The 25,412-nt window shown below is 34.0% G+C and overlaps 1 protein-coding gene and 1 long non-coding RNA gene across 6 annotated transcripts in view; one reads left to right on the forward strand and one right to left on the reverse strand.

Moving 5' to 3' along the window:
- LOC140848418 (uncharacterized) overlaps positions 1-25,412 on the forward strand; it is a 209,720-nt gene that overhangs the window by 133,636 nt on the left and 50,672 nt on the right. The gene's annotated exons all lie outside the window — the stretch shown is intronic.
- EPHA3 (EPH receptor A3) overlaps positions 20,711-25,412 on the reverse strand; it is a 371,224-nt gene continuing 366,522 nt past the window's right edge. For 3 of the 5 annotated variants that reach the window (XM_073231799.1, XM_037001725.2, XM_037001723.2), the window contains one exon: positions 20,711-23,768. In XM_073231799.1, the coding sequence (XP_073087900.1) occupies positions 23,663-23,768 (106 nt within the window). In that variant the 3' untranslated portion in view covers positions 20,711-23,662. The remainder of the gene's footprint in view (positions 23,769-25,412) is intronic. The other 2 variants (XM_037001722.2, XM_037001726.2) reach the window with 1 other exon arrangement.

The raw sequence follows: 25,412 nt of genomic DNA on the forward strand, positions 1-25,412 counted from the left end.
ATTTTTAAAAAAATTCAATATAAACCCCTTAATATGCCAAAGGATATTAAAATGCATGTTTATTCACAAAGGATACAAAACTGAAGTCAAGTGCAAGATGGCAACACAATAATTAAACTTTCCAAGGAAGAAATAGGAAAAACAAACTTGATTATTAATCCTGGTTTTAGATTGAAGATTAAAAACCCATTGTCCTTTCCCAAATAATATTTTGATCAAGTCCAGTGATACTTCCCTTTCTACTTGAGTGCAGCTGTAAACAGGTCTCCAAATTCGGGGAAAGGCCTGATTCCATGAACCCACCCACACAGTTTTGTAAACATTCAGGATTCTGCATGTGGTATCGCTCAGGTATTACATGGAAGTCTGTGCTTTCACTGTATCCCTGTCACTGTGTGGATTTCTTCAGTTCAATGTAATGCTTCACCTTGTATTAGACAAGCAGCAAACTCTTCTAATTTGAACTGCAAAAATATAACAGATGAAAGAATTTACTAAAATAAGAATTCTGGGGCTTGAGAACCCTTTTTCACAACACCCTAGCGGCTGCGTCAACAAATGGCAGCACGAGCTCTGGTTTTGGCAGGCATCCTGCTGCCTTTCAGATGAGTTTTGTCCCGGCGCAGCTGCAGGATGCGGGGAGAGTACACACAGAAACGCACCCCGAGGTTATCCCCACAAGAGGAAAGGAATTTTGTCGGTGTGTGATAACAAAGTCTAGAAAAATGTCTGTGCCTCTTGCAAGTGACAAAACCCTGTGAGGTTATGAAAGCTTATTTCTAAATGAAGCATTTTAATCGAATATCAAATATCTATTTTAATCAAATAGAACACACGTGGCAATATGCTGCTCTTGGGATTTATCTTATATTTTGACAAAACAATACTCTGTTACTATGAACTTACTTCTTATGCCTCTGAGGTAATTCCCTACATAATCAGGATGTCCTTTGAGTTTGGGCACTAGCGTCTGACATTTAAAGCTCTCAAAAGCCAAGAGTGAATAGGTTTATTAAGTGCTTCTTCAACCTGAAGGTGGTATCCTCTAGGACTTTTTAAAAATGCTATAGCTCATATTGTTTTCACACTTTCATGCCTGGGAAATCCTCTTTCTCTTACATGTGCATCAGGGAAAATTTATATTTGATAGGGTTTAAAGGTTTTTGAAAGGTTAATTTTGTTTTGAAACAAAGTGATACATATTTCATTCTGCACAGCTTTATTCAAAGATGACTGGAATCACTTACATCTCCTGATGTAAGATAAAAATGATATGTGGAAGCATCCTATTTTCCATGAACAGCTCCATGTCTATATTGCAGCAAGCTCTGATATGACTGATTTGTGTCTGGCTTGATGCTACTTGAAAATAAAGGTTTGGCTTCTGCCTGTTCATATCTATTCCCTGTTAGAACCATAAATCAGATCTTTGCTAGCAGAAGTTCAGGAAGTCACTGAATTTATATTGTTGATTTCAACAACAAGACACCAAAAAACGTGGATGCAGATAAAACTAAGATAGCTATTATATAGGGTGAAGTACTAAATATTTTTGAAAGATTCTACATATGGTATCACTCAGTTATTAGATGCTTTATCTTTCTCTGTCATGATGATTAATGTTCCTTAGTCCTGTATAATACACTATCTCTTATATTAGACAAGTGAAGAACTCTGCTCAGTATTTCTGCAAGAGGTCACTAGCCAGCTGTACCCTGTTGCCTGAAGATATAGAATAAAAATGAGATAGAATTAGCTTCACTGAAAAACAAACACAAGTCTTCTCTTTATATCATGTGTTATTCTCAATAAAATACATTGTATGAAAATATTCTCATGCTCAGCTCTGATAACGTAGATATAAATTAACTCACGTCTTCCCTTCATCCAAGTAGTTTTACTTCTATCATTGACCATGCTCCTGGTTAGAGAATGCTTGTAATCACTAAAATCTCTTTGAAGATGTTTAATAGTAATTTTGCCAAACATTGTGACAAAATTAGACATATTTCAGTTCGACTTTATAAGTACCACCTGTCACTTTTCTAGCCATGAAGAGCCTTACTAGGGCATCTATATTGCATACCTTAGGGTGACTATCTGGTCTGGTTTAAACAACCTGGAAAACATGCAGAACTATTTAGGGATCTAAACTATTAGCAGGAAGCTGTCAGGAAGAGTTGAGGTGACCTCATTGCCTTAGTTTGTGGCAACAGGATTTAAAAAAGGTCAGGCTAAGGTCAAAAGTAATAGATAGTTAGAATAGTTAGGGAAGAATTTGTGTAAATGAAGATGCCGTTCCCTCATACTGATTCTGATTTCACTTGCATGTGCCACACTTGCGTTTCCACTTTCAAAAATCATAATTCTAAACATACTCATATAGGTTGCCAGCCAATGAACCAGCACTGGGTAGCTGTATTTAAACAATGGTCAGAAACCCTCTGACTCCATTTTTTTCTGTGTCTCACACCCTGGGATGCAGGCCCATTCCCCACAGGGATCCAGGTGGCCCCAGAGCCACAGGTCTAATCCATGAGCAGAAAAGTACAATCACCTGCTTGCTGATGGCTTCAGAAAGAACATTGCTCATCCTAATTTCTGCCATTCTTGAAGTGAAATTGAAGTCAGTACTGGCACAAACAGCCTGGTTTCCTACTTCTTCTCTTTCCCTTCTTCCAGGCCTCCTAGAATATCAGAACACTTAAGCAGTCACTTGTTTAGTTGGTAGACAACTAAACAAGTCATCAGAGAGGCATTGCATCAGTGCTGGAGCAAGCAGAGGAAGCTAAGCCAATCTTCCCTGACATGAGGAGTATCACATTTAATACTTTATAACAGTACATGAAGCAACTTCATCCTGGAACCATTCCTAAGTCAGTCCTGCCCAGGAGGACTGATATCCCATGCCTCTGAAGGCACTTCTGTCTGGAGCTGGTCTACCCTTAATGTCTTTGAGAATTATTTCAGGGTAAAGTGACTCACTCCAAAGAAAACTTAGTATTCCTCTATTTGAAGAGAGTTATTTTCAAGTTTATCTTTAATAATTTTACCTTTCCATCAGATGAAAATTTAATATTTGTTTTCAGCTTTTTGCAAGGCAACTTAACACTTTCTTGGTATGAAGCTCTAAAATGTCTCATAAGAGCAATCATATCTGAGATAATTCATGTTCTCCTCAGAGAAATTCATTTTGTATTATATATAGAACATTGAAGGGGCATATATTAACACCAAACTGACATTTAGGTATGATGAAATAAAATTGTGTTCTGTATTAGATGGAATTGGAAATATGGGTATTTAATTCTATTCTCATTGATTAAGCTACTTCTAAGAAATCCTAACTTCCTCTCACTTGGGCATGACAACAGGAAAAATAGTCGTAAAATTTCCTGTTGAATTAATAGTTCCCCTGAAGAGGCATACGTAACACCTTAGAAAAAGAGAAAAGTTGTACACACTGTAACAGATAACAAATCCCCTTGTTAATCAGGGGGCCTTGCATATTTTATCATATAGTTTATAAACTTAAACACACAACAAATTAAAAAATACATTTCAGCCTTTGGCCATCATGTCAGCACAAAATGTGGCACTCTGATTCAGTACAGTACAGAATAGCACTGCCCGGCATGTGTACTACAAAACAGATACCAGTGAAAAGCACTTTGTGGTCAAATTTGAATGATGCAGAATAAGCACAGTTAAACAGATGTTTTACTGCAGCACTTTCCAGACACTTTAACAAAGAAGAAGAATTGAGATTCACCAATAAGAGGCATAGAACATCTAAATCTAATCAGTCACAAAACCACTATTGCTTTCTTACAGCTGATCATTTTCTGTAAACTGGTATCTTTTCCCCAGCCAGGATTCCTTTGTGTTTTCATTTAAATATACATAATTTTTAGCAATTATTATTGCAGTACACATTTACTGTGATCCTTGGAAATGAATCAACTGTAACTCAAATTGTTGTAACTAGTCTTTTTCTACAGAAGTAGAAAAAAAATAAAATGGAAGCACAAATGGCATTAAAACCTTTTACCATAGACCACACAGGTCTATGACTACAGGAATTCTATTTTTCTTTTGCATAGAGTGCTCCTAATGACCCTGATTTAATATCTAACACCTTTATATTACAAAAAGTCTAGGTATCACAGAAAAATATTGGACAAAACATGTAAACTGCATAGCTCTCCTTACAAGCAGCTGATCAGGTATCAGTTCTGTTCTTAACAGAACAATAAATTCTGTCACATATTTGCTGTGCTGTAGGAGGAAAATTAATGACAAATAAAATATCATTAACCATTTATAGAGCTATCAAAGAGCTTCCATAAATTTGTATCCTAGGGTATAGCAAAAGTGGGCCCAAAGAGTTTTGAACACCTATGTATAATTTGAAATTTATTTTTCCTTCAATTACATTTCTAAGCTCCCCTTAGTTTGTTCATACCCAATAAAAGCAGTCAACAATCCCTTTTGATGCTTCCCAACCAAAACATTTTTAAAGTACATGCATAATCTATTATGACATCAGTTTTGGTAAATGTCATATCTAGACAATACTGTTCATTTTGGGGGGAACAATGAACCCATCTAAAAATGTTTTGTTTTGAAATCAGTGAATATTATTTTAAGTGGTCACTTTCTAGATTCCATAACTCTTATACAACTGAAGAAACAATGGAGGAAGACAGTGAGTCTATGGGAAACTTTGGAAATCTTTCTCAGCATTTTAAAAAATGTTTAAGGTACTAAGACACAGCCAAGAATTTTTCCTGAAGAATTCTGAAAATGGATACAGTAAGACAAGGATTCTGGAACTAAAAAGCCCTTATAAAAATTCCAAAATTATGAGCAGCTGGTTCTGTCCAACTCCTGTGAAGTGGAGTGCTCTGGTTCAAGAGTTTCTTGTCATGCAATCAAAGGACGGAAACATTAAGACTGCAGATGTAGAGTGGTGACACACTGTAATTTCACATAGATCATAAGATGGTTTGGTGACATAAGAATTACTAGACCATGAGGCCTGGGGTCCATGAAATGGCTTAAAGCTTTATTGCTCTTTGGAGTTCTGACAGTGACAAATGTTCTCTCTGATGTTGGGATTATCTTGTCTAAACTTTTGTTTCCTTAGTTTCAGGTTTCACTTTTTCCTTAACCATCTTCTAAGAGCAGAGACAACTTCCGTTTTTTCATTCCTACTGGAAGGCATATAGAAACACCCTTTGGTTTCTGTCTGCTTCTCAGGCACCACATCCATGCATAAGTCATTTTTAAATTTCCGCTATCTTGATAAGGGTTTTGAATGGTAGGTTTAATGATGTGGTTCTACCATCTGATTTCGAACTCCTAGTAAATAAACGAAAGAGGAAAAAATGAACGATGATGAGAGAATTATATAAAAATTTAGGCACAAAATATTGTTATGAGTGTTAGTTACTAATACACTTGTTCAATTGCTGGGGTCAATTACCTCAGCATATTTTTGACAGTGAACTTTTAGTAACAAGTCAAATACATCCGATATATAATATATGTCTTTTCTAACATGATGTTAATATACATACACCCGTAGAGTTTCAGAAGTAAAGTCTCTAATTTAAGCTGGAAATAAAGAATTTATTAAATTTTGAAAAACATTTTGGAGATGCATTCATTTTTCTTTACTGGAATGGAAAAGATAACTGATAGGAAAAAAATTGCTTTTTTTTACATTTGATTCTGAACCTGATGGCACTTCCCTCTCTTCCTGTCATTCCTTTGTCATTACCATGCATTGTGAAAACACTACTTCTGGTGAAGTTAAGTGGGAGAAATCTTTAATATGAAAGGAGTTATATCAAACACCAATTCAGCAAAATTTGATGGCATTAACATTCAGTGTTTATCTAGTACCTGATAAAAAGTGTGTGAAAATCTTGCAGATGGAAACACGCTCAAATTTTAGTTATTGCTAAAAATTTCCAGTAAGCCAGATTGGAAATTCTGTTCTAACAGCATTACTTCCCAACAGTCTCAGATTGCATTTAAATGTATTTTAATTGCATTTACTTCTCAAAAATTTAAATAATTGAATAGTGGTAGTTGTGATGTAGTTAAAAAGGAAAACAACAATAATGGCATCTGTGTACCAAATAGAAGTTGTATAACTGGCACAGCAGTGTGGCCTAAATTTTGCTTTAGGAAAGGCAGAGAGAGAGGTCTACTTTTTCAGATGTAGATTTTAAAAATTTTAAAGTAGAAATTTCCTGTAATTTGAGATACATTAAGAGGGGAAATTTTTAAGAACAAGTGAAAACTATATGGACATTTATTCCATTTCTTATTCTTATATTTAATCTTAGGTAACTAGCATAGTTTTTAATAACTGTTGAAATGACTAACCAGCTGATTGGTTAATTGAAACTCCATTGTGTGCTAAGGGTTGTTTTATGTTTTAAGGTAACCATTAAGCAACACCAGAAAAAATATCCACTGACACCACTGAATTTATAATGTTAAAGTATTTCAATTTTCTGAGAAAGTAAAGCAGTGGATTTAGAATTAGACAGACCTGCTTTAAGATCTGTTATCACTTACTAGCTGTGCCATTATATAAACGTCTGTGCTTTTAGAAGGCCCAGTTTCCACATCTATAAAATGAAGAAAATAATATCTATACCTTAATTATGGTAAAGGAGTGAAAGAAATATTTTCTGTGCAGTATTGACTCACAAAAGGCAGTAAATAAAATATTAGTCCCTCTAGTTTTACCAGAAGACTTAAAATCAAAATTGCAAAGGAGTCATTCTTTAAAAAATTGAGAACTTCAATACTGGCAGTCATATTGTATGGCATTGCCTCTGCATGGTGTAATATTGGAAAAACAGGGTTTTTTAATGCAATGTCAAAATGTCCCATACCTACACCTCCATTGTTTCTTCTCTGAAGATTTTTGGTGGGTTTCTTGGCCAAGCTGCCCAAGCTCAAGTTGGTACCCTGAAAGTTATTAGTCAAAAGGCATCTTCCATATTTCAAAATGCCATCTGAAGTACAATTTTCCTAGCAAAACAGAAGCTGAGAAACACGAAAAAGTTTTTAACAAAACTCCATATGTTATAGCCTACATTATGTATCTTTGCATTTTTATGTAATTTCTAGAAAAAGAAAATCAATCGAAAAGAGATATAAAGCATCTGAGTGGTTGCTTGGAGCTGGGATTGTGAACAGGGGCTGCAAAAGTGCACAAGGAAACTCTTTGACGTGAGAAAAGTATTATAAAACTGGATGGTGGTGATGGTAGCCTGACTGAAAATTCACTAAAAAGCATCACAATTGTATACACTTCAAAAGGATAGATTTTATGCTATGTAAATTGTACCTTAATAATGCTATGTAAAAAAATAAGTTATAGTGCAGAATTATGTTTGCATTTTGGGAATGTCAATATCTTCACATCATTGACTGGCACAAAAACATGCTAATTTTTACATACATCCTATTAAAGAAAATACACCCTTAAAAACAAAATCTGTCATTTTTTTCTTTATCTTCCTCTCCATACTAACCACAAGTAGATTCTCCAGAGTACAGATAACATCTTGCTCACCTCTGTATCTTAGGGTATTACACACAGTTCCCAGCACATCCATAGATGTTCAATAATATAACTGTTGAACAAATATTACACATTATGAAAAGTAAATAGAAGCACTAGGAAGAGTAAATAAATATTAGTATTTCCAAATCACTAGTCAATATGCTTTCACTGAGACTGTCTAAATACATTCACCTCTATGATTCGGAATTATATGGAAACATAACTGAACACACATTTAGCAATAAGTGAGACTAGTGACAATTCACCCTTGAGAAAAGAAATACTGAGACAAAAGTCTGCCATGCAGTTTACATTATTCAGGTATTTTTCAATAAAGTTTATCTTTGAATCAAGAAAGAAATCGATATCTTACAAAGTATAAATTAAAAATCAATAACATGTAATTGATTTAATAATTTTGCATATTTTATGTTTCTTAGTTTTTATGAGAGTACCAATGATATATCACTGTACTTCCTATTTATTTAGAGTTACTATAACCACTTAAAAGTGATTAGAAACTGACTTTAATACTTATGATATATACCTATGACTAAATTATGACAAACATCTATAAAATAGGAATTATTAGTAGAATTTCAGACTAGAACTATTAACATTTGAGTTGTTAACTTATGAAGCATTATGGACATTTTAGACAGAGTCATTTAGAATATTTTTCAGAAAAGTCTACAAAAGTTGAATCTGAATCATATTATTTATAATAAAAGATACAAAAAAGTAACACATACACTAGGGCATCCAAATTATACTCAAAATAAGAAATTGAATGCAAAAATGAATTGCACTTAGAAATTGCAGATGATCTTTATAGAAAGAAAAACATACAATTTGAAATATCATACTCTCTGCCTAGCACATGGTTGACACCCAGTAAATATTAATAAAAATAAGGGAGAAGGGAAGGAGAGAGGAAGAAAAGCAAAAAAGAAGAGAAAAAAAGATACAATACAGACTCTTCATATGCTTCTTTAGTAATGAAAACAGTAGAATCCCCAGTAAAGCTGTATATGGCAAACTTCGTGATAAAAAAAGATGCTGTTAAGCTGTATCATTAACTGATGCAAGGATACCCTAAAGGCAAATGTAGGGGCTGAGACAGATGTCCTCAATCATGAGAGTTCATACAAAAACATGCTCCATATGGTTTAGGACACAAGATGTATGGCCCAACTGGCGCAAGAACAAGAGTAATGCATAGCTAGCAGTGGAGAAGGGAAAACAAAAACACAAAATCAGCACCATGTTGATAACAGTGTTGATAGTATAACAGCCAATAAGAGCATACCCACTAACAATGGCTCATCTGTATGTACAGAACAAGATTTTTATTTTTAAGTAGTGTTTTATAGTAATGTAAGGCTTAGTTGATGCACACGACTAAAATTAAAATGAAGAAGAGGCTTTATTAAACTTCATCTTTTGATGAGTATGTCCCTATCTTTACTAAGACTAAAAAAGTTTGTTAAAATTGGTTTTATAACTAAAAGAAGAAATTGCATCCAGCCCTTTGGAAAATTGTCTGTCTCCTGCACATGTCTAAGAATCAAGTCAATGTGCTCTAACTCTGTTATGAGATCAACTCCAGAGATCTGCATCTAGCATTTTAATCTAATGCTTCCTGAAATAAGCAGTTTCTGTTAGGAAAACCAATAAAAGGGTCTCTTGCCCACAATTTAATAAGGAGATTTCCACCATGGGTAAACAAATACAATCACAAAGCTACACAGGGCTAAAACCCTGCATAAGAGCCATATTTTCTTCCCTACCAACCACTTTGAATCAAATAGCTGGTCCATTTTTTTCCATTCCCTTACTGTTTAACATCAAACAGTTCTTTTAATCAGAATACAAATTTGCTGAATGAATCAGATCTCAGAGCCTCACATTTTCCTTTTAATTGTTAAAAGAAATTGGAAACATTTTTAACCATTTCAGACTAAATCTAATAATTTATGTGTCCTACATAGCAGGAAACTATGCTAATGGAGGAGACAACACACTTAGTATCTACTCATTTGAAACATTTCCAGCCCTATAAATATATGTAGTCCACTGTAAACTAGGAATATATGGCTTATAATTTAAAACCAGGAAATGGAAATTAAGTTTTGTATTATTTAAGCTGGGCCTAAGAAGTAGCTTCCATTGAAAGTCAACAAATTCTGTTTTACTGCAGGAGGCTAATTACCCTGTATAATTTTCATTATTACATACTTCACATGTCAAAAAAAAAAGTCACTTTGTTAGCAATGAGAAATAGGAGAAGGCTTTTTCTGTATTTTGAAAACAATTATTGATCAATTTTAATGTCAAAAATGTTATCAGAGTTAGCTAAGCATCTAACATTTGCTCCAAATGGCTTCCCAAAATTTACCTTTTGAGCACACTTCCTTCAGAGTTCAATTCTGATGAATGTAAATCCTAAAACCAGGCTTTTCACTGGACTACCATAAGTAAATAAGGAAAGGAAAACTACTATGTGAGTAGGTAAACTGAGGAAAATACTTTACCTACAATATGTTGTTTTATCCTCCCAACTCTGTTAACTTCATTCACATAATTATTTTTATATACATGGTAAGGAAACTGAATTTCTAGAATTCAGTCAGTACTAAGTTCAACAACAAAAAACAGCTAAGGGTCTTGAACTCAGTTTGTTTGACTCTAAGTGCCGATTCCTTTTCACCGCAGACTTTTTAACAAATGTAACAGGAAATACTTACACTGATATATAATGTCTGATTATATTCACATCTATTCACTTATTCATTCAAAATATTCACTCTTAAAAAGCCCTTTAGTGCTCAGAACACTTGGGAACATACAAATATAGGCTGTTTTGGCCAATCTTTCAGAAGTGTAGTGTAGTGACTAAAAGTGCCCTTTACTCAGAACGTAGAGAACAAAGAAAAATGCAGCTCACTCAAAAAAATGTGGGTTTATTTAATGACACATTGATGGTGGGAAGAGCAAATTATCTTAATAGCTGAACTCTTGATGGAGTCAAAAAGAACCAGAAGTTTTTCAGGCTTCAACACCCATCTTCATTACATTTTTACCTGAAATCACGCCTGACACAGAATTGATATCTCAAAACAATCATACAAACAAAAACCACATTATCTGCTTCTATTGCATAAGTGCATGGACTTTTCAGCTTTTTTTTAGCACTGTTAGATAGCTCAGCTAATTTGACACTCTCATTTCTGCTGTCTCTGTTGTTCATTGATCTACAACCAGTTAAGCAAATCACAGCTTTGAGCTTATATTACAAGTGATTTTTACACATTCTAAAGCCATTGATGCTTTTATTAATATGCAAAGGTACAAACAATACAACAATAAATGACTGCGATTTTTTCTGGAAAAGGGAAGAACCATTACAATTCCTCCCATGTGCCAAATAATCCAGAATTATTATAACCAACCAACAGAATACTGAGCTGTTTTCAATTAACTCCTTAAACTCTGAACAGACCAGTTCAAAAGACTCTGCTCAATAGCATGAGTAATAAGTCATCTTTTATCTTAATTCCTACTAAAAAAATGACCAGTTAAAAATGTATTTTAATGGATTTATATGTGTGTGTTTGTGTGTCTATATATATGAATTCTTTCTAACTTAAAAATCAAAATATGTAGCAAGGCTCTCGGGTTTTATTTTTCCACACATAACACTATAATTTTCAAATGAAAATAAATTTATAATCCTGAATATTAACCACATATTACAAGATGTTACCACAGGAAAGACCTATGGAAAACATCTAGACCAATTCTTATTTAGTAGAGGTGAAAAACAGACTCATTTATTCACTTAAACATTATGAGAATTTATATGTATGTTCAAACTTACACGTTTGTTATAATTGCTTGAGCAATTACTAACAAAATTATACAGCTAAACTAAAAAACATTAAAAATAACCAAAAAGATAATTCTAAAGAAAAGATTGTTATAGGAAGACAAAAATAGAGAAAGAGCAGAATGAAAAACAAAATAAATAGTAAATTGACAGACCTTAAGCCACAATATAATTATTTCACAAATAAATCATCTAAATATACCAATTTAAAGGTAGACATTGACAAAATGGATGTAAAATCAAGACCCCACTATGGAGTTGAAAGAAAACTCACTTCAAACATAATGACATAATTATGTTATAATAAAATGATACAAGAAAACACATTATGCAAAAATTAATTTTAAAAAGCAGGAGTGACTATATTTATATCAGATGAAACAATTAGTAGGAACAAAGACAAGTATTACATTATGAAAGAATCAATCTACCAAGAAGACTAAGCAAAGCTTCTCAATACATAAAGCAAAAATGAATGGAGTTGAAAGAAAAAACAGGCAAACTCACAATTTTTGTTGAGGACTTCAAAACTCCACTGGAGAGAAATGATAGAGAAAAAGTAAGCAGTAATATAGAAAAACTGAAAGCCACTATAAACCAAGATTATCTAATACACATTGATAAAAATACCCCATCCAATGACAGCATAATATCCACTGTGTACAAGTTCCCATGGACCATTCACCAAGATAGACTATACTTTGAGTCACAAAAGAAACCTCAACAAATTTAAAAGAATAGAAATAATATAGCATATGTTCTTTAATTACTATATAATCAAACCAGAAATCAACTGCAGAAAGACAAGAAAATCTACGAACGAACATTTAAAAATTAAACAATACACTTTTAAATAATCCATGCTTAAAAGGGTAAGTTTCAAAGAAAATGAAATATACATAGAACTGATTGAAAATTAAAACAAAAGGTATTAGTATTAATGAGATGTGCCTAGGTAGTGAGAAAAAATTATATTACTGTATAGTTATTTTGAGAGAGAAAAGACTTCAAATCAATAATCTAAGTTCCTACCTCAAGTAACTAGAAAAATAGAAAAAACATTCCCCCAAGCAAATAAAAGCAAATAAATAATAGAGATAAGAGAAAATACCAACAAAAACCAAAACTGGAAAGCAGTAGAGAAAATCAATGAAACAAAAATATTGCTCTGAGAAGAAAAAACAAATAATAAACATGTTAAACATCTAGAAAGATTAATATAACTAAAAATAGTGAAGATGTATATTATAAATATTAGTAATGAAACAAGTGATATTACTCCAGACTCCTTAGCCATTAGAAAGACAGGGAATACTACAAAGCACTTTACACTCAATTGGAAATCTATTCAAATAGGTGAATTTCTCAAAGATAACAAATGATCAAAACTCAACCAAAGTGAAATAAACTAAAAAGTTACATTGCCATTAAATGAATTGAATTAGTAATTTAAAATCTCCTGAGAAACTAATCACACCAACATAATTTCACTAGAGAATTATATCAACACTTAAAGAAGAATTAACATAATTTTATGCAATTTCTTCCAGAAATAAAAGAGAAGGATATGATTTTCAATCTTTTTAATGAAGACTGATACCAAAAGACAAGCAAAACAAAGAAACAAATAAAGAAATAAAAAAAGAAATCTACATCTACATATGTCTCATTAACTTAAGCACAAAATTCTCAAAAAAGCCTTAGTAAATTGAATCTAGAAATGTATTAAATATTTATACACTGTGAACAAGGGAGTTTGGTCAGGGGATGCAAATCTGGTTCAATATTCAAAAATCAATCAATATATCTCTATAGCTGAAGAAGAAAATCACATGATCATACCAATTGAGACAGGAAAAAATATTTGAAAAATTCTAACACCCATTCATGAAAAAATTCAAAAACTAAAAGCAGAGAAGTTCCTCAACTACAAAAAAGTAATAAAAAGAATCTACCAAAAATTATAGCTAATATCTTACTTAATGGTAAAAGACTGAATAATTTCTCCAAAGACTGGGAACAAGGCAAGGATGCTTGCTCACCACTCTCACTCAACATACTACTAGAAATTGTAGCTAGTCAAATAATGCAAGAAAAAGAAATGAAAAGCATACAGCTCGGGGAGGAGGATCTAAAATTGTCATGAATTTTAGATGGCATCACTGTCTACACAGAAAACTTCCAAAGGATCTACAAAAAATAAAAATTTAGAACTACTAAGTGAGTTCAACAAGGTAGCAAGATACAAAATCAAAGCAAAAAATCAACCATTTGAACACATGGAAACTGGCATCGAAACCACAGCATCATTTATAATTGCACCAGAGGAAATGAAGTACTTAGGTGTAAATTAAACAAAACCTATACAGGATCTCTATGGTGAAAATTATAAAATGCTGATAAGAGGCATCAAAGAAAACTTAGAAAAAATCCATTCCTATGTAAAAATTGGTGCTTGGAGAACCAGCACATGAAAATAATGACACTCTGACTACTCCAAACTGCCCATTGTTTCTGACTCAGAAACAATGTCTTCCACCACTGTCCTTATATTTTCCTCACGTCATCCACCACTATCCATAAAAGTATGATAGGCAAACTACTTGTTGTCTTACAGATAGGATAAAATCTCAGACTCTGCACAATTTTTGATAGCTCTTTCTCCACTCTCTTCCTTGGAATGCTTATATATGGAAATAGCCACCATGTTGTGAATAAGCCCAGGTCATAATGACAGACCCATGTATCAGTGTTCCAACTAATAGGTCAGCTATGTCCCCAAATGACAGCCAACAGTTATAACTAGACATGAGACTGAATGAGCCTTCAGAAGATTCCATCCCCCAAGCTTTTAGTCTTCCAAATAACATGGAGCAAAGAAAATTTCTCTCTACTATGCCATGTGTGAATTCCTGAGCCACAGAAAATATGAGCGATTAGGGACTTTAAGTAACTTGGTATTTTAAGCCACTATGTGATGTTATATAACCACGTAATAACTGGAATAATCAGTTTGAAAACAAAAACAAGAAAACTTAGCTTTAATATTTCTTGATCTCCTTTATGTGCAAGCTATTTTCAAAGGAAAGCATTTCTCAACAAAAATTAGTCTTATACTTGGCCTTGGTATTTACTAATTCTTTAAATGTTGTAAGTCATTTATCACTTTTGTATTTCCTTCCTTCACAGCAGGAAAAGGTATAATAGGATTCTTTTGTTACCTGTAGTGATACTGCATTAAAAATATTTATCATTCAACAAAAAATTATGAGTTTCTTCTGTGGGCCAGACCATGAACATACCAGGTTATGTATTAAATTAGACTTGCCTTTATAAAACTATATCCCTCTCTAAATGAGATAAACATTAAGCTAAGTGGATCAAAATTGTTTTCAAAATAAGTGGATCAAAATATGTTATTCACTGGATCCATGCCATAGTAGTTGAGAAAGGTAGTATTAATCAGTTGTCCTCTAACAATACATTTAAAATTCATTCAACAAATACTTATTGTGTGCCTACTTACCTGTTATATGCCAGGCACTGTGTTAGGCATCTAACAGAAAATTCATTTCTATTAAGCTAAAAATTACAAGCAGTGTCATGCTCAAAATCTCTGTGCTTAAATAATGCCTCAAACAACAGCCAATTAAACAAAGAGAAACATTCCTGTTTTCAAAATGTCTTTGAAAATTTGAAAATAGAACAATTTACTCTATTTCAGGTATTGAAACAGTTGTATTACCCTAAAATAGCACTGTAACATGACTTCAATATTCCAAAGAGTATGAAAAAATACAGTATATATAGTATATATGCATATAAAATCTTTACAGTCAGAAACACAAAAGAAAATGAGTATTAAGGGATCTCCATCCACAGATAAATAATAATATTGGCAAATTGAGCATTCATGAAGTACAGTATCCAAATAGAATTTTAACTAGAGTCTTTTTCTGTTTCTGTGTTCCTGAGTTTGCTGAGTTGCTGATATGAAATATATATTTATTATATGAAGCTTACCTATGGCAGTTAAATTCAGATAGTGTTATCTGTAACAATTTGTATTGGCTTCCTCCCAAGGCTTTAGACTTGCCATGTATGAGAATAAATGAGAACCATATGAAAGTCAGTAAGTTCTTGATAGTACATGACATTCTGTGTTCTCTCATCCTCGATTTTAGCAAACATTCCAAGGTTTTGTCTTCCATCATTGAGGGTGATAGGCTTCAAAGCTGCAGGGCTTTTTTCTTGGTTTCAGATAAGAATCCCAAACCTACCACACTTCCATAAATCACTGGTGTGGAAATCTGTCAGAAAATAACACAAAAATACTACTTTTTCCTTGTGGTATTTGGTGTTTCCAAATTAGATTGTTTGTTGAATGTTCAAGGGAACATTTTTACTTGAAGGGTTCACCATATGTCAAACAAATCTCATGCTCTGGAAATGGAGTTCACAGAAATGAAATCAAGGGTAACTGCTGTTCCTTCCTCTACCGTGGTAGTAAGAATCAAAGGATTCCGTAGAAATATGTCTCTACAGTAGAGTCACTGAGTATCTTGCACATTAAAATGTGACAAAATGGAGACTACTGAAGATCTTATACTCAGAATGCATTTCATTATTGTTCTTCCAACTTTATCCTCATTACTAATATTATGCTGACAAGTAATAGAGTGTAGTCATCAGAGAAAGGGTCCTGGAATTGATTTTGACTTCAGTTCTTCTACTTGCTAGCTGTATGACCTGTATGATGACTAACCACTCTAAGCATCAACCTATAAAGTAGGTAATAACATACTCACTTCATAAGATTTTGTGGAAAACTGATAAAAATAACATATATTAAGTGCTTGGCACATTGTAAATGCTGTTGATAATTATCATTATTTGGCACAGATAAATAGCATGTGTGTATATGTGTGTGTACACACACACACACACACATCACCTAGATTAGGTGTCCATTTTTTGTGAAAATAGAATATATATGATAGAAATTATTAAGCAAATTTAAAATTTTTATTCATTCTTTTTATTACTATTGTTACTTTTACTATTTCTAATTTAAGTAGAAATTATCTTTCTTAAAAGAAGAAATATCAAAGCCCACTTACTGGGAAAATGCGATTTCAATTGTTACTGTTAACCACCAATTTGTAACTGGCTTTTCCCAGAGAATTTCATGGTGAGGACTTCTGTAAACCTCCAAAATCTTCATTTTATGGTGTATTTAATTCTATCACTTATTTTTCCAAATTGTGTCTAGATCCCCTGGGTTAATAGAATGTGTGTCCCAGATGCCCCATAAGAAGGGTGGTTTTTAGTAGGCATATTGACATTATTTGTACATAGTAAGAGAGTAGAAAAGGACCAGAAAAGCTTGGGCATTTACCTTGTTAAATTTTTATAGCTAAGCTCTGGTTCAAGTGTCTGCTTAAACGACTTAACTGTGCTAAGAAAAATGGGATCATTGAGACCAATGAAATGAGTCCACAAAATTCTATGAAAATGAACCAGTTCTGGAAGAAAGCAGTATGTTCAATAATCCAAGATACACAACTAGAAAATTAACTAGGTTAATTGACCTGAAGAAAATTTACACTTTTTCCTACGAAGAAACACATACACAAAAAATCAGGGATATTTCTGTTTATTATATGATAAAAAAATTATTTTAATACCTTTAACTCACCTCAGTGTTTTCCATGCTCATTCTATACCAGACATTGAAGTGCACAAGGGAGCTCAGTGGTTTGCAAGGCCAAGTTCCTGTTCGTAGTGCCCTCAGGCACAAGTAGAGATGGGGCATAAAAAAGAGGTCATTTCAATATAAAATGATATGTTGTGCAGGATCAATCACAAGGCTCTTTTGCTGCACAATAAAAGGACACCTAGCCAGGGAGATAAGAAGATCTGAAGAATGAATAGAGATTGGCTAGGTAGTTCTGGACAAAGGAACAGAAAGTTCAAAGGCTCTGATGAATAAAAAACAAAACATGTGGCATATTCAGAGAACTACAAGTGGTTCAGTGCAGTTGTGTGCAGTGTGAAGAAGTACTGGACAGGCATAAGAATATGGAGAGAAACAGGGTTTTATTCAAGGCAGTTTTTATGTACCAATACTAAATGGTATCCACTATTCTAGAAACAAGTCGGGCAGCTGCAGGCTCAGTTCAGCCCATTGGATGTGTCTCCATTATTAGATGGGTTACCACACTTAAAATATATAAGTTTCTCAAAGAAACTCGGATTGGGAATTCTCTTGAGAGATTAGGAATTCACCTTGGATCTTGCAGCCCTGTCCTTGACAAGTTGCTTTCGGAGGAATGAGGGCTATTTTATGATTCACCACTCTCTCACTTGCTTTACTCATTCATAGAAACTGCCAGCCCCTGAGGCATTTTCATTTGTAAGAGAAACTACAAAAATTAAATTTTCCCTAATATATTAGTCTGGCTGATATTGTAGGTATCAGGACTAGAAGCAATGCATTATTTAGGAGATTCCGCTGACAATCCAGACAAGTAATGAGGAACCAACAGAGCAGTTGTGGTGGGAGAGGGAGAAAAGAATCCGAGTTGGCATTCCTAAGACGTCCTCATGGCGTAGGTGATCTAAAATGAAATAGAGGGAAGAATAAAGGATGGCATTTTAATTTTCAGGTATCAACTTGAGAGTCATTGCTTCAGTTTAGGACCTTTGAGAAGCAAACACCAAGAAGGAATTAGACCTGAAAAATAATGCTTTGGTGAAATGCCTGTGAAGGATTAGGACAGGGAGTAAGACAAGGTGTTGGGTGCTTTCAGACTGAGATACATGTCAGACACTTAACGGACAGAGAGAGCAAAGGAGGGAGAATCATGTAGGAAGCTCAGGCTGTAGTGCAGCTCTTGGAAAGCCTGCGCAGGGATGAGATTCAAGATTGCTTATCAGAGGTATCCCCAATTTGAGAAGCACTGGCCTGACTCTAAGTCCCTCTGTGCTCCGTGGCCTGGTGTAAACTGTGCTGGAGATTTTGAAAGTACAACAGTTTGAGGTTGTCACTTAATTGCTCTCCTGGAAAGTTCCCTCTGGAAAAGAGATGTGACCAGTGAATGCCCATAGCAGATACAGGTGCCATTCATTGAAGTATCACATTCATGTAATGAGAGAAATTAAAAATGGTTGCCTGTAGAGAATAAGAAATGGGTGGAGTTAGCAAGAGACTGATGTTTCCTTAATTGCCCTTTAGAACTGTCTGCCCCTTACATACTATGTACATGTAAGTAAAAAGGACTTGTGGCAGAGATTGATATATGGAGTCCAAAAACTCTTTCCTTCTCTATTTGGGCACACTCCTTCTTCCACATTCTTTTGCAGTTAAATACAGCAATATGATTGAGTTCTAGTCAATGAAAAGAGAGAATGATGTGTACCATTCACAAGCAGGGCTCATAAAATCTGCCACAACAATCCTTCCTTCCATTTTACAGGCTGGAAGCAAAGGATTCCAAAGCCTTACAGTCCATAAGATGGAGAGGGTGAGAGAGATCATTGCTAGCAAGCCACGTGGCAAATGCTGGTAAACAGCTACTTGGGATTATTCTGTGTTTAAACCTTTGTCTTTTATTATTTTAAGATGATGATATTTGGAGATGTAACTATTATAACAGCTAGCATTAACACAACAAGGATGATCCAAGATAAAGATACATGTAAATATACGGCAAGTAAAGATATGCAGATCTTTACATAGTGTCAGGCACAGCTTTTATCTTGGAAATATTTTTTTTCTAAAGCTTCTTACTTATGTCTTCATTATATATCTATGAACTTATTAAGGTTTGTCTAACATCATAAATTTAGCAAATTCATAATGTTAAACTAAATCCTCCTTATTCTCTCCTTCCACTAATGTGCCATTATTTGAAAAAACACTCAGGACCTACATCTTGTGATTCACTTTGATTCCTACCTTTGAACAATTCTCCCATCAAATTATTAAATTCTGTTAATTCTCCTTTCTTTATACATCTTTGTACATATTCCATTCTTGCATTCTATTACCATTATCAAAGAGTAAGTGCATAGATAGCTTCATGCCTACAATCAAAATATACTTCTAACATCATATCATCTACTTAACCTACAGCCTCCCCCAAAACCATTTTTGCTAATTGCCACTCTCACTGTTCTCAGAATATTTATGAGATTACAGTAGTAATTATGTTTATGGAAAGAACACAAATAAGAAGATTACAGTTTGAAATATCTGTTTACCTAATTCCTCGGGTGACCTTGGGAAGGTAACTTTGACATTCAGAGCCTTGATTCCCTCATCTCTTGAATAATATCTATTCACAGGATTGTTGTGAATATTTAATGAGGCAACTTGTATATGATGACAGCAAAATACCTGTCTTGTAATAGTGCTTATTAAGATATTTATTTAATATATATATTCTTTACCTCTTCCCCTTTGTTTAGTTAATCTGCTTATAAATCATTCTCTATGTCACTCAGCAATGATCAAATGCTATTTCTCCCTCAGGGAAGCTCAGATCTGTCTTGTTTGTGACCTCTCCCTGTCTACTTCCACTTCTATGAAAATCTTGATCACTTGTCTTATCCTTGCCTTATGTTGTGAGTTAGAATTTTTGATTTTCATGTGTAATTATTTTCTTTAAGTAGATTGCAGATGACCAGGGATCTACTTTATATAAAGTATCAGGTATTTCTTAGAGGATTATTTGCAGTTATGACTGTTTGTTTTTGAATTTTATTTGTCTTCTTAGCCTGTCCCAAATTTCGTCTCTTTTCATAAATGATATTCTGATTTTCTTTTGGGTGTAACCAATATGACACTTCTAATCCCTGTAAATGATCAATTCAAAATGACCCAATCCATTGCCTCTAAGGGCAAGCACAGTAATACATTCTCACAGTAATTTGCCAATCTCAGTAATTCATTCTCCTGCCCAAGAGGGCTTGGGAGCTAAGCAAGGCCCCAGGATTTCCCCTGGAACAACTGAGAGATGCTAAGTATCTCACAGGAATTACAAGGTAGAATTATATTAACTGGAGCAATATTAGAGAAGATATAGTTTGCAAACTAACTTAGTTGGGAGAAAAATAGGGTCAAGTGAAGAAGACAAAGAGTGAAGATTTCCTCTTGGACCCAGTTGTGCCAGATCTATTTATTAGCTAGGAAGTTCATCTCCAGACTTTGCAGTTACATGGGCTAAAACATTTATATTTTTTCCTTAAACAAATTTATTTGGTTTTGTCACTTACAATCAAAAGAGAACTACAGTTGTGTCCTTTAATAATGGAGATCATATTTACTGATTGTTTTTCTAGCTTATTGATAAGAAGATTTAGACAAAAAAATGTGGATTACATGACTTGAATCCCTTCTCACTAACGGAGAAAGAAGAAACAGAAGCACATCCTTTGTGACATGTAAATTTCATTATTTTGCTGTTTGCATAAGTGCATATTTTCATAATATTTAAAAAGGCTTCAAAGACCACTTCTGTATTTCAATCTGTAAAAAATATTTTCATTATGTTTATTATAAAAATATAAATGTTTCCACTACAAATCATTTTACATTAGTAAGAGGCCATCTGCATTGTACAACATAAACTAAATGAGCAGTGTTTTGAAAATACAAGTTTAAAGTAAATACATATTGCCAATCATGTCACATTTATTATACATGGCTTAATTGATAGCATAAAATGGGAGCGTTACCAGAAATAAATAATATATGTAAATCAAATTTAAGATACAAAACAGATAATATGGTACACAATATTGTAAAGGAGTTGTGGTTTCATGTTTATTGAAGGTCAATGCAGTTCCTGTACAAAGAGATGGCCATAAGCATTCTAGTACCTCTACCCACAGTTAAGAATCGTACACTGTTATGTTTACATATGTACAGGGTAAGAATTGTGTAAAGTAAATTTCTAAGAGGTCAGATAGAAAAATAGTGAAAAAGTGAGGAGCAATACACTGTGTAAACAACCTCTACTTTCAAATGGAAACCACAGCCAAAATAAGGGAAATAGATTAAAAAATCCTCAACCTCTATTTCATGAAATGCACAGATTTTGTTGAGTCTGCTTGAATAGTACCTAAGAAAGTCAGTGCTAGTGTGCAGGAAAAAAAATGAGATTAAGCCAGATTTAGACCTCAATCTAACATTCTACAACACAAAATGATTGATTTGAAAAAAAAATTTAGCTGCTTCTGGCAGGCTTAAGTGAAATCTGTAACTTCATTATTGCATGTATCATTTTTAAAAATTAATGCTCTTATATATCCAACACAGAATGCTAGTAGAATGATTTGACTGTAAGGAATATTGCAGAAATTTAAGAAATAATCTCATATATGAAGGAACACAACCAAAGCCATATTATATTTAATTTACAAGAGATTAGTGATTGTGGATTTTGATCTGTGATTATAAACGGTATAGTGTTTCATTTTGCATAAGATTGCCACATTGTATCATCCATTCTTCCCTTGTGACATACGTTTTTCTTATTCCCATGACATGATCATATCAGCATTGGAAAGAATATAGATAGAATTAAAAAGTTGCTTTCTGATATATTAGTGGCTAGATCTACACCAGGTATACCTTTTCAAATATTCCTAAATATGCCCCTAGTTGTCCTTCATGGAATGGTAAGTCTAAGTTCCTGTAATGCAAGATATGTCCACTGTATAGACTGAGTCATCTGCTAGATAACCAGGTATTTTGAAAATCTTATGATCAATAAATGCAAAGAAGTTTAATGCTTCTAAGTTATATAGCAATAGTACAAGTGCATTTCAGTGGGAGACTCTTAAAGGTAGTAATACCCGCTATCAGTCATCACACTCCTTAATTAATTTAAATGCCAGTGATGCAGATGAGTAGTTTAGTTATCATCATTCCCTATAAACAGCTCAACAAGTTTAAGCAAAGATATTAAGTGACATTTCAAAGCCAGTCAGCAAGTGATTTTTTTGACTCATGCATTGGACTATAGGCTGTGTTGCCAATTAATGCAGCAATCTAAATAGGATTCCCATTCTCTCCAGTGTAGCTATTCTTTATTCAGGAGCCTGGACATAGCTTCTTTACCAGTGAAGGAAGTTGATGGTTTCCAAGGCACCAGAGCAGAGCAGTTATGTCATTGAGAATTCATTACATACAAGCCAGTATATTATACTAAATTAGGAGCACGAAGTTTATAATAAATGGAGAGACAAAAATGGATGGGATAATTCAGACTTTGTGAAATTTGGTTAGTATATAAACAGGGAAAGAATTTGGTTTCTTTCTTTCTATATCTATCTATCTATATATAGATAGATAGATATAGATACAGATACATTTAAGTGGGTGGTTCAAAAAAATCTAGAAAGAAACCCTTCATTCTCTATATCTAGCTTACCGTGTTTCCTACTGCTGACAGTTTGAGAGAGCATTTGGCACTTGGCTGTAACAAATCCAAATTAAATCATCAAGGCATAAATAGAAAACAATAAAAAATTCAAAAGAAAATAAATATGTACTTTTCTTCAAAATTAAGACACTTTTTTACATGATGATACTTCAGCTAACAATTTAAAAATGTGTAGTACTTAAAAAAAACTACAAACTTCATTTCTATATGCTTTTAACAGATAAAAGAGAATAATACAATAAAAGGGTAGTAAATATGGCCAGATAGTTTGAGGTATAAATTTCCTCTATTTTGCTTGCTTTTTAAGAAACAAAATACCTGTTACTGATTTCTTCTGTGTATAAAAATATCGCCAGTCTTTTCTTTTGTGGCCCTTAGTAAACAGAGCCACTATGTTCATTATGTTATTTCACTTGTTTTGCTTTTATGATGGTCAGTTTATGATCAATAGGTCTATGCTAGTTCTTCATTTCGGGCTGAAGAATTTTAATTTAACCCATCAACTAATATAAAAAAGCAATTACGAAACAAAATACACCCACCCGCCCGTCTACTAAATTATAGGGGGAAAAAAAGAGTTTTTCACTTCCATTTTAAGGCATTTTTGTACTCATATCTGAGTGTCTCATTGGGCTTGGAATTTCCACCAGTGTGTCCAGCATTGCCATCTGTCGCAGAGCAATACTGCATCTTTCACAGCCACCACTTCCTTGCAGAAATAGCACCTTACACTGGAACTGGACCATTCTTTGATTGTGTTTCTAGAACTTTAATGCTACTGATGATCTTCTTCTGTGGCCCAACCACAGTGACACCAACCTTTTTCATGTCACTGTAAAAAAAGGAGAAAATATCTAGTGAGCATCGTGGTTTCCTGGATAGTATGTAAGCAGATTCTCAACTAGCAAAGCTTGCACGACCACGCATCCTAGTGCTCTCGGCCTAATATTCTGATTTTTGCATCATCCATGTATATAGCATGGCTATTCCACCATTATCCTTGTGGAAGAATATAGATAGTGTAGTTTCTGTCCATCAGGACCTCACTGTGTGACCTTATTTGGAAACAGTGTCTTGCAGATGTAAGGCAGATGAGGATCAAGATGAGATCATACTAGATTAGGAAGGGCTATATAGCTACGACATTATCCTTAGTAGAGACACAAGAGGACACAAACTGATACAACAACAAGGCCCTGTAAAGATGGAGGCAGAGAGATTGGCATTATGTCACCACAAGCCAAGGAACTGCACGACATACCCGGAGCTGGAGCGGCAAGGAAGGAGCCACCCCTAGAGGGTTTGCTCAGCATGTCCTGTCAACACCTTATTTCTAACTTCTGGCCTCCAGAATTGTGAGAAAATAAATTTCTGTTGTTTAAGCCAGCAGTGTTTTGGTAATTTTTTATGGCAGCCCTGGAAAACTAATATAGATGGTCACAAATTCTTTGGGATTATTATTCCATTCCACTGAATCTGGGCAAGCTCTGGGACTGCTTTGACTGACAGAATATGTTGGAAGTGACACTATATCAGTTTCTGCACTCAACTCTTAAGAAACTGCTGGGCTCTGCTTTTTATCTCCTGAGACACCTTTTGTGGGCCCCCGAGTTGCCGTACAAGGTGTCGTCTAACCTGAGTCTCTGACTCTGGAGAGCGGAGGTGTAAGCTCTTCGTCTACAGTCCCAGCTATGCAGCCATCTGCTCCGGGACAGACATAAGTGAAACCACCTCACACCCTCCAGACTAGACTAGATTCATGTTAGACGAATGCTTCAGTCAACACTAGAGCAGAAGATTCACACACATGAGCTCTGCCCAGTTTGTAACCCATGACACTGTGATATACATCAAAACTGTTGTTTTAGCCGTTACATTTTGAGGTAGTTCATTGTGAAGCCATAGATCACTGGGACAATTTCTTTAAAGTATAAAGTTTTTTCAAAATAGAAATAATGACTAGGATACATCTCTATTTATCAAAATTATTAAATTTTAAATAGTTTAAAAGGATTATAACAACATAAGGCATTTTAGGAGAAAATACAAGAGCTAAACATGTGCAAATGATTAATAAAATAGTATTGACTTAAGTAATTAGTTTATTTGACCCCTTTCAGGTCTTGACTGAAATACCCCCTCCCATGACACCTGATCTTCTAATTTAATATTGTAAGATCTGTTTTCATTCAGACATGCATTTCCTATTTGTTTTTGCTTGTTTCATTTTCATCCAAAACATTTATCACCATCCAATATATTACCCTCCTTTCTGATTTCTTTTCTTTATTGTCTATCTTGTCCCACAAGAAGTTGAATTCTACATGAACAGGGATTCTTAACTCTGCTTATCAACCACACCCTGAACAAGGACTCTCATTTCATAGGGGCTCACTTTTCACAAAGAAATGAGTCAATCATCCAAAATACATTTATCTGGAAAAGCTGATGGAGGAGTAAAGCATCACTTGGCAAG

This window comes from Manis javanica, chromosome 3 (assembly GCF_040802235.1).
Source record: "Manis javanica isolate MJ-LG chromosome 3, MJ_LKY, whole genome shotgun sequence".
Classification (NCBI taxonomy): Eukaryota; Metazoa; Chordata; class Mammalia; order Pholidota; family Manidae; genus Manis; species Manis javanica.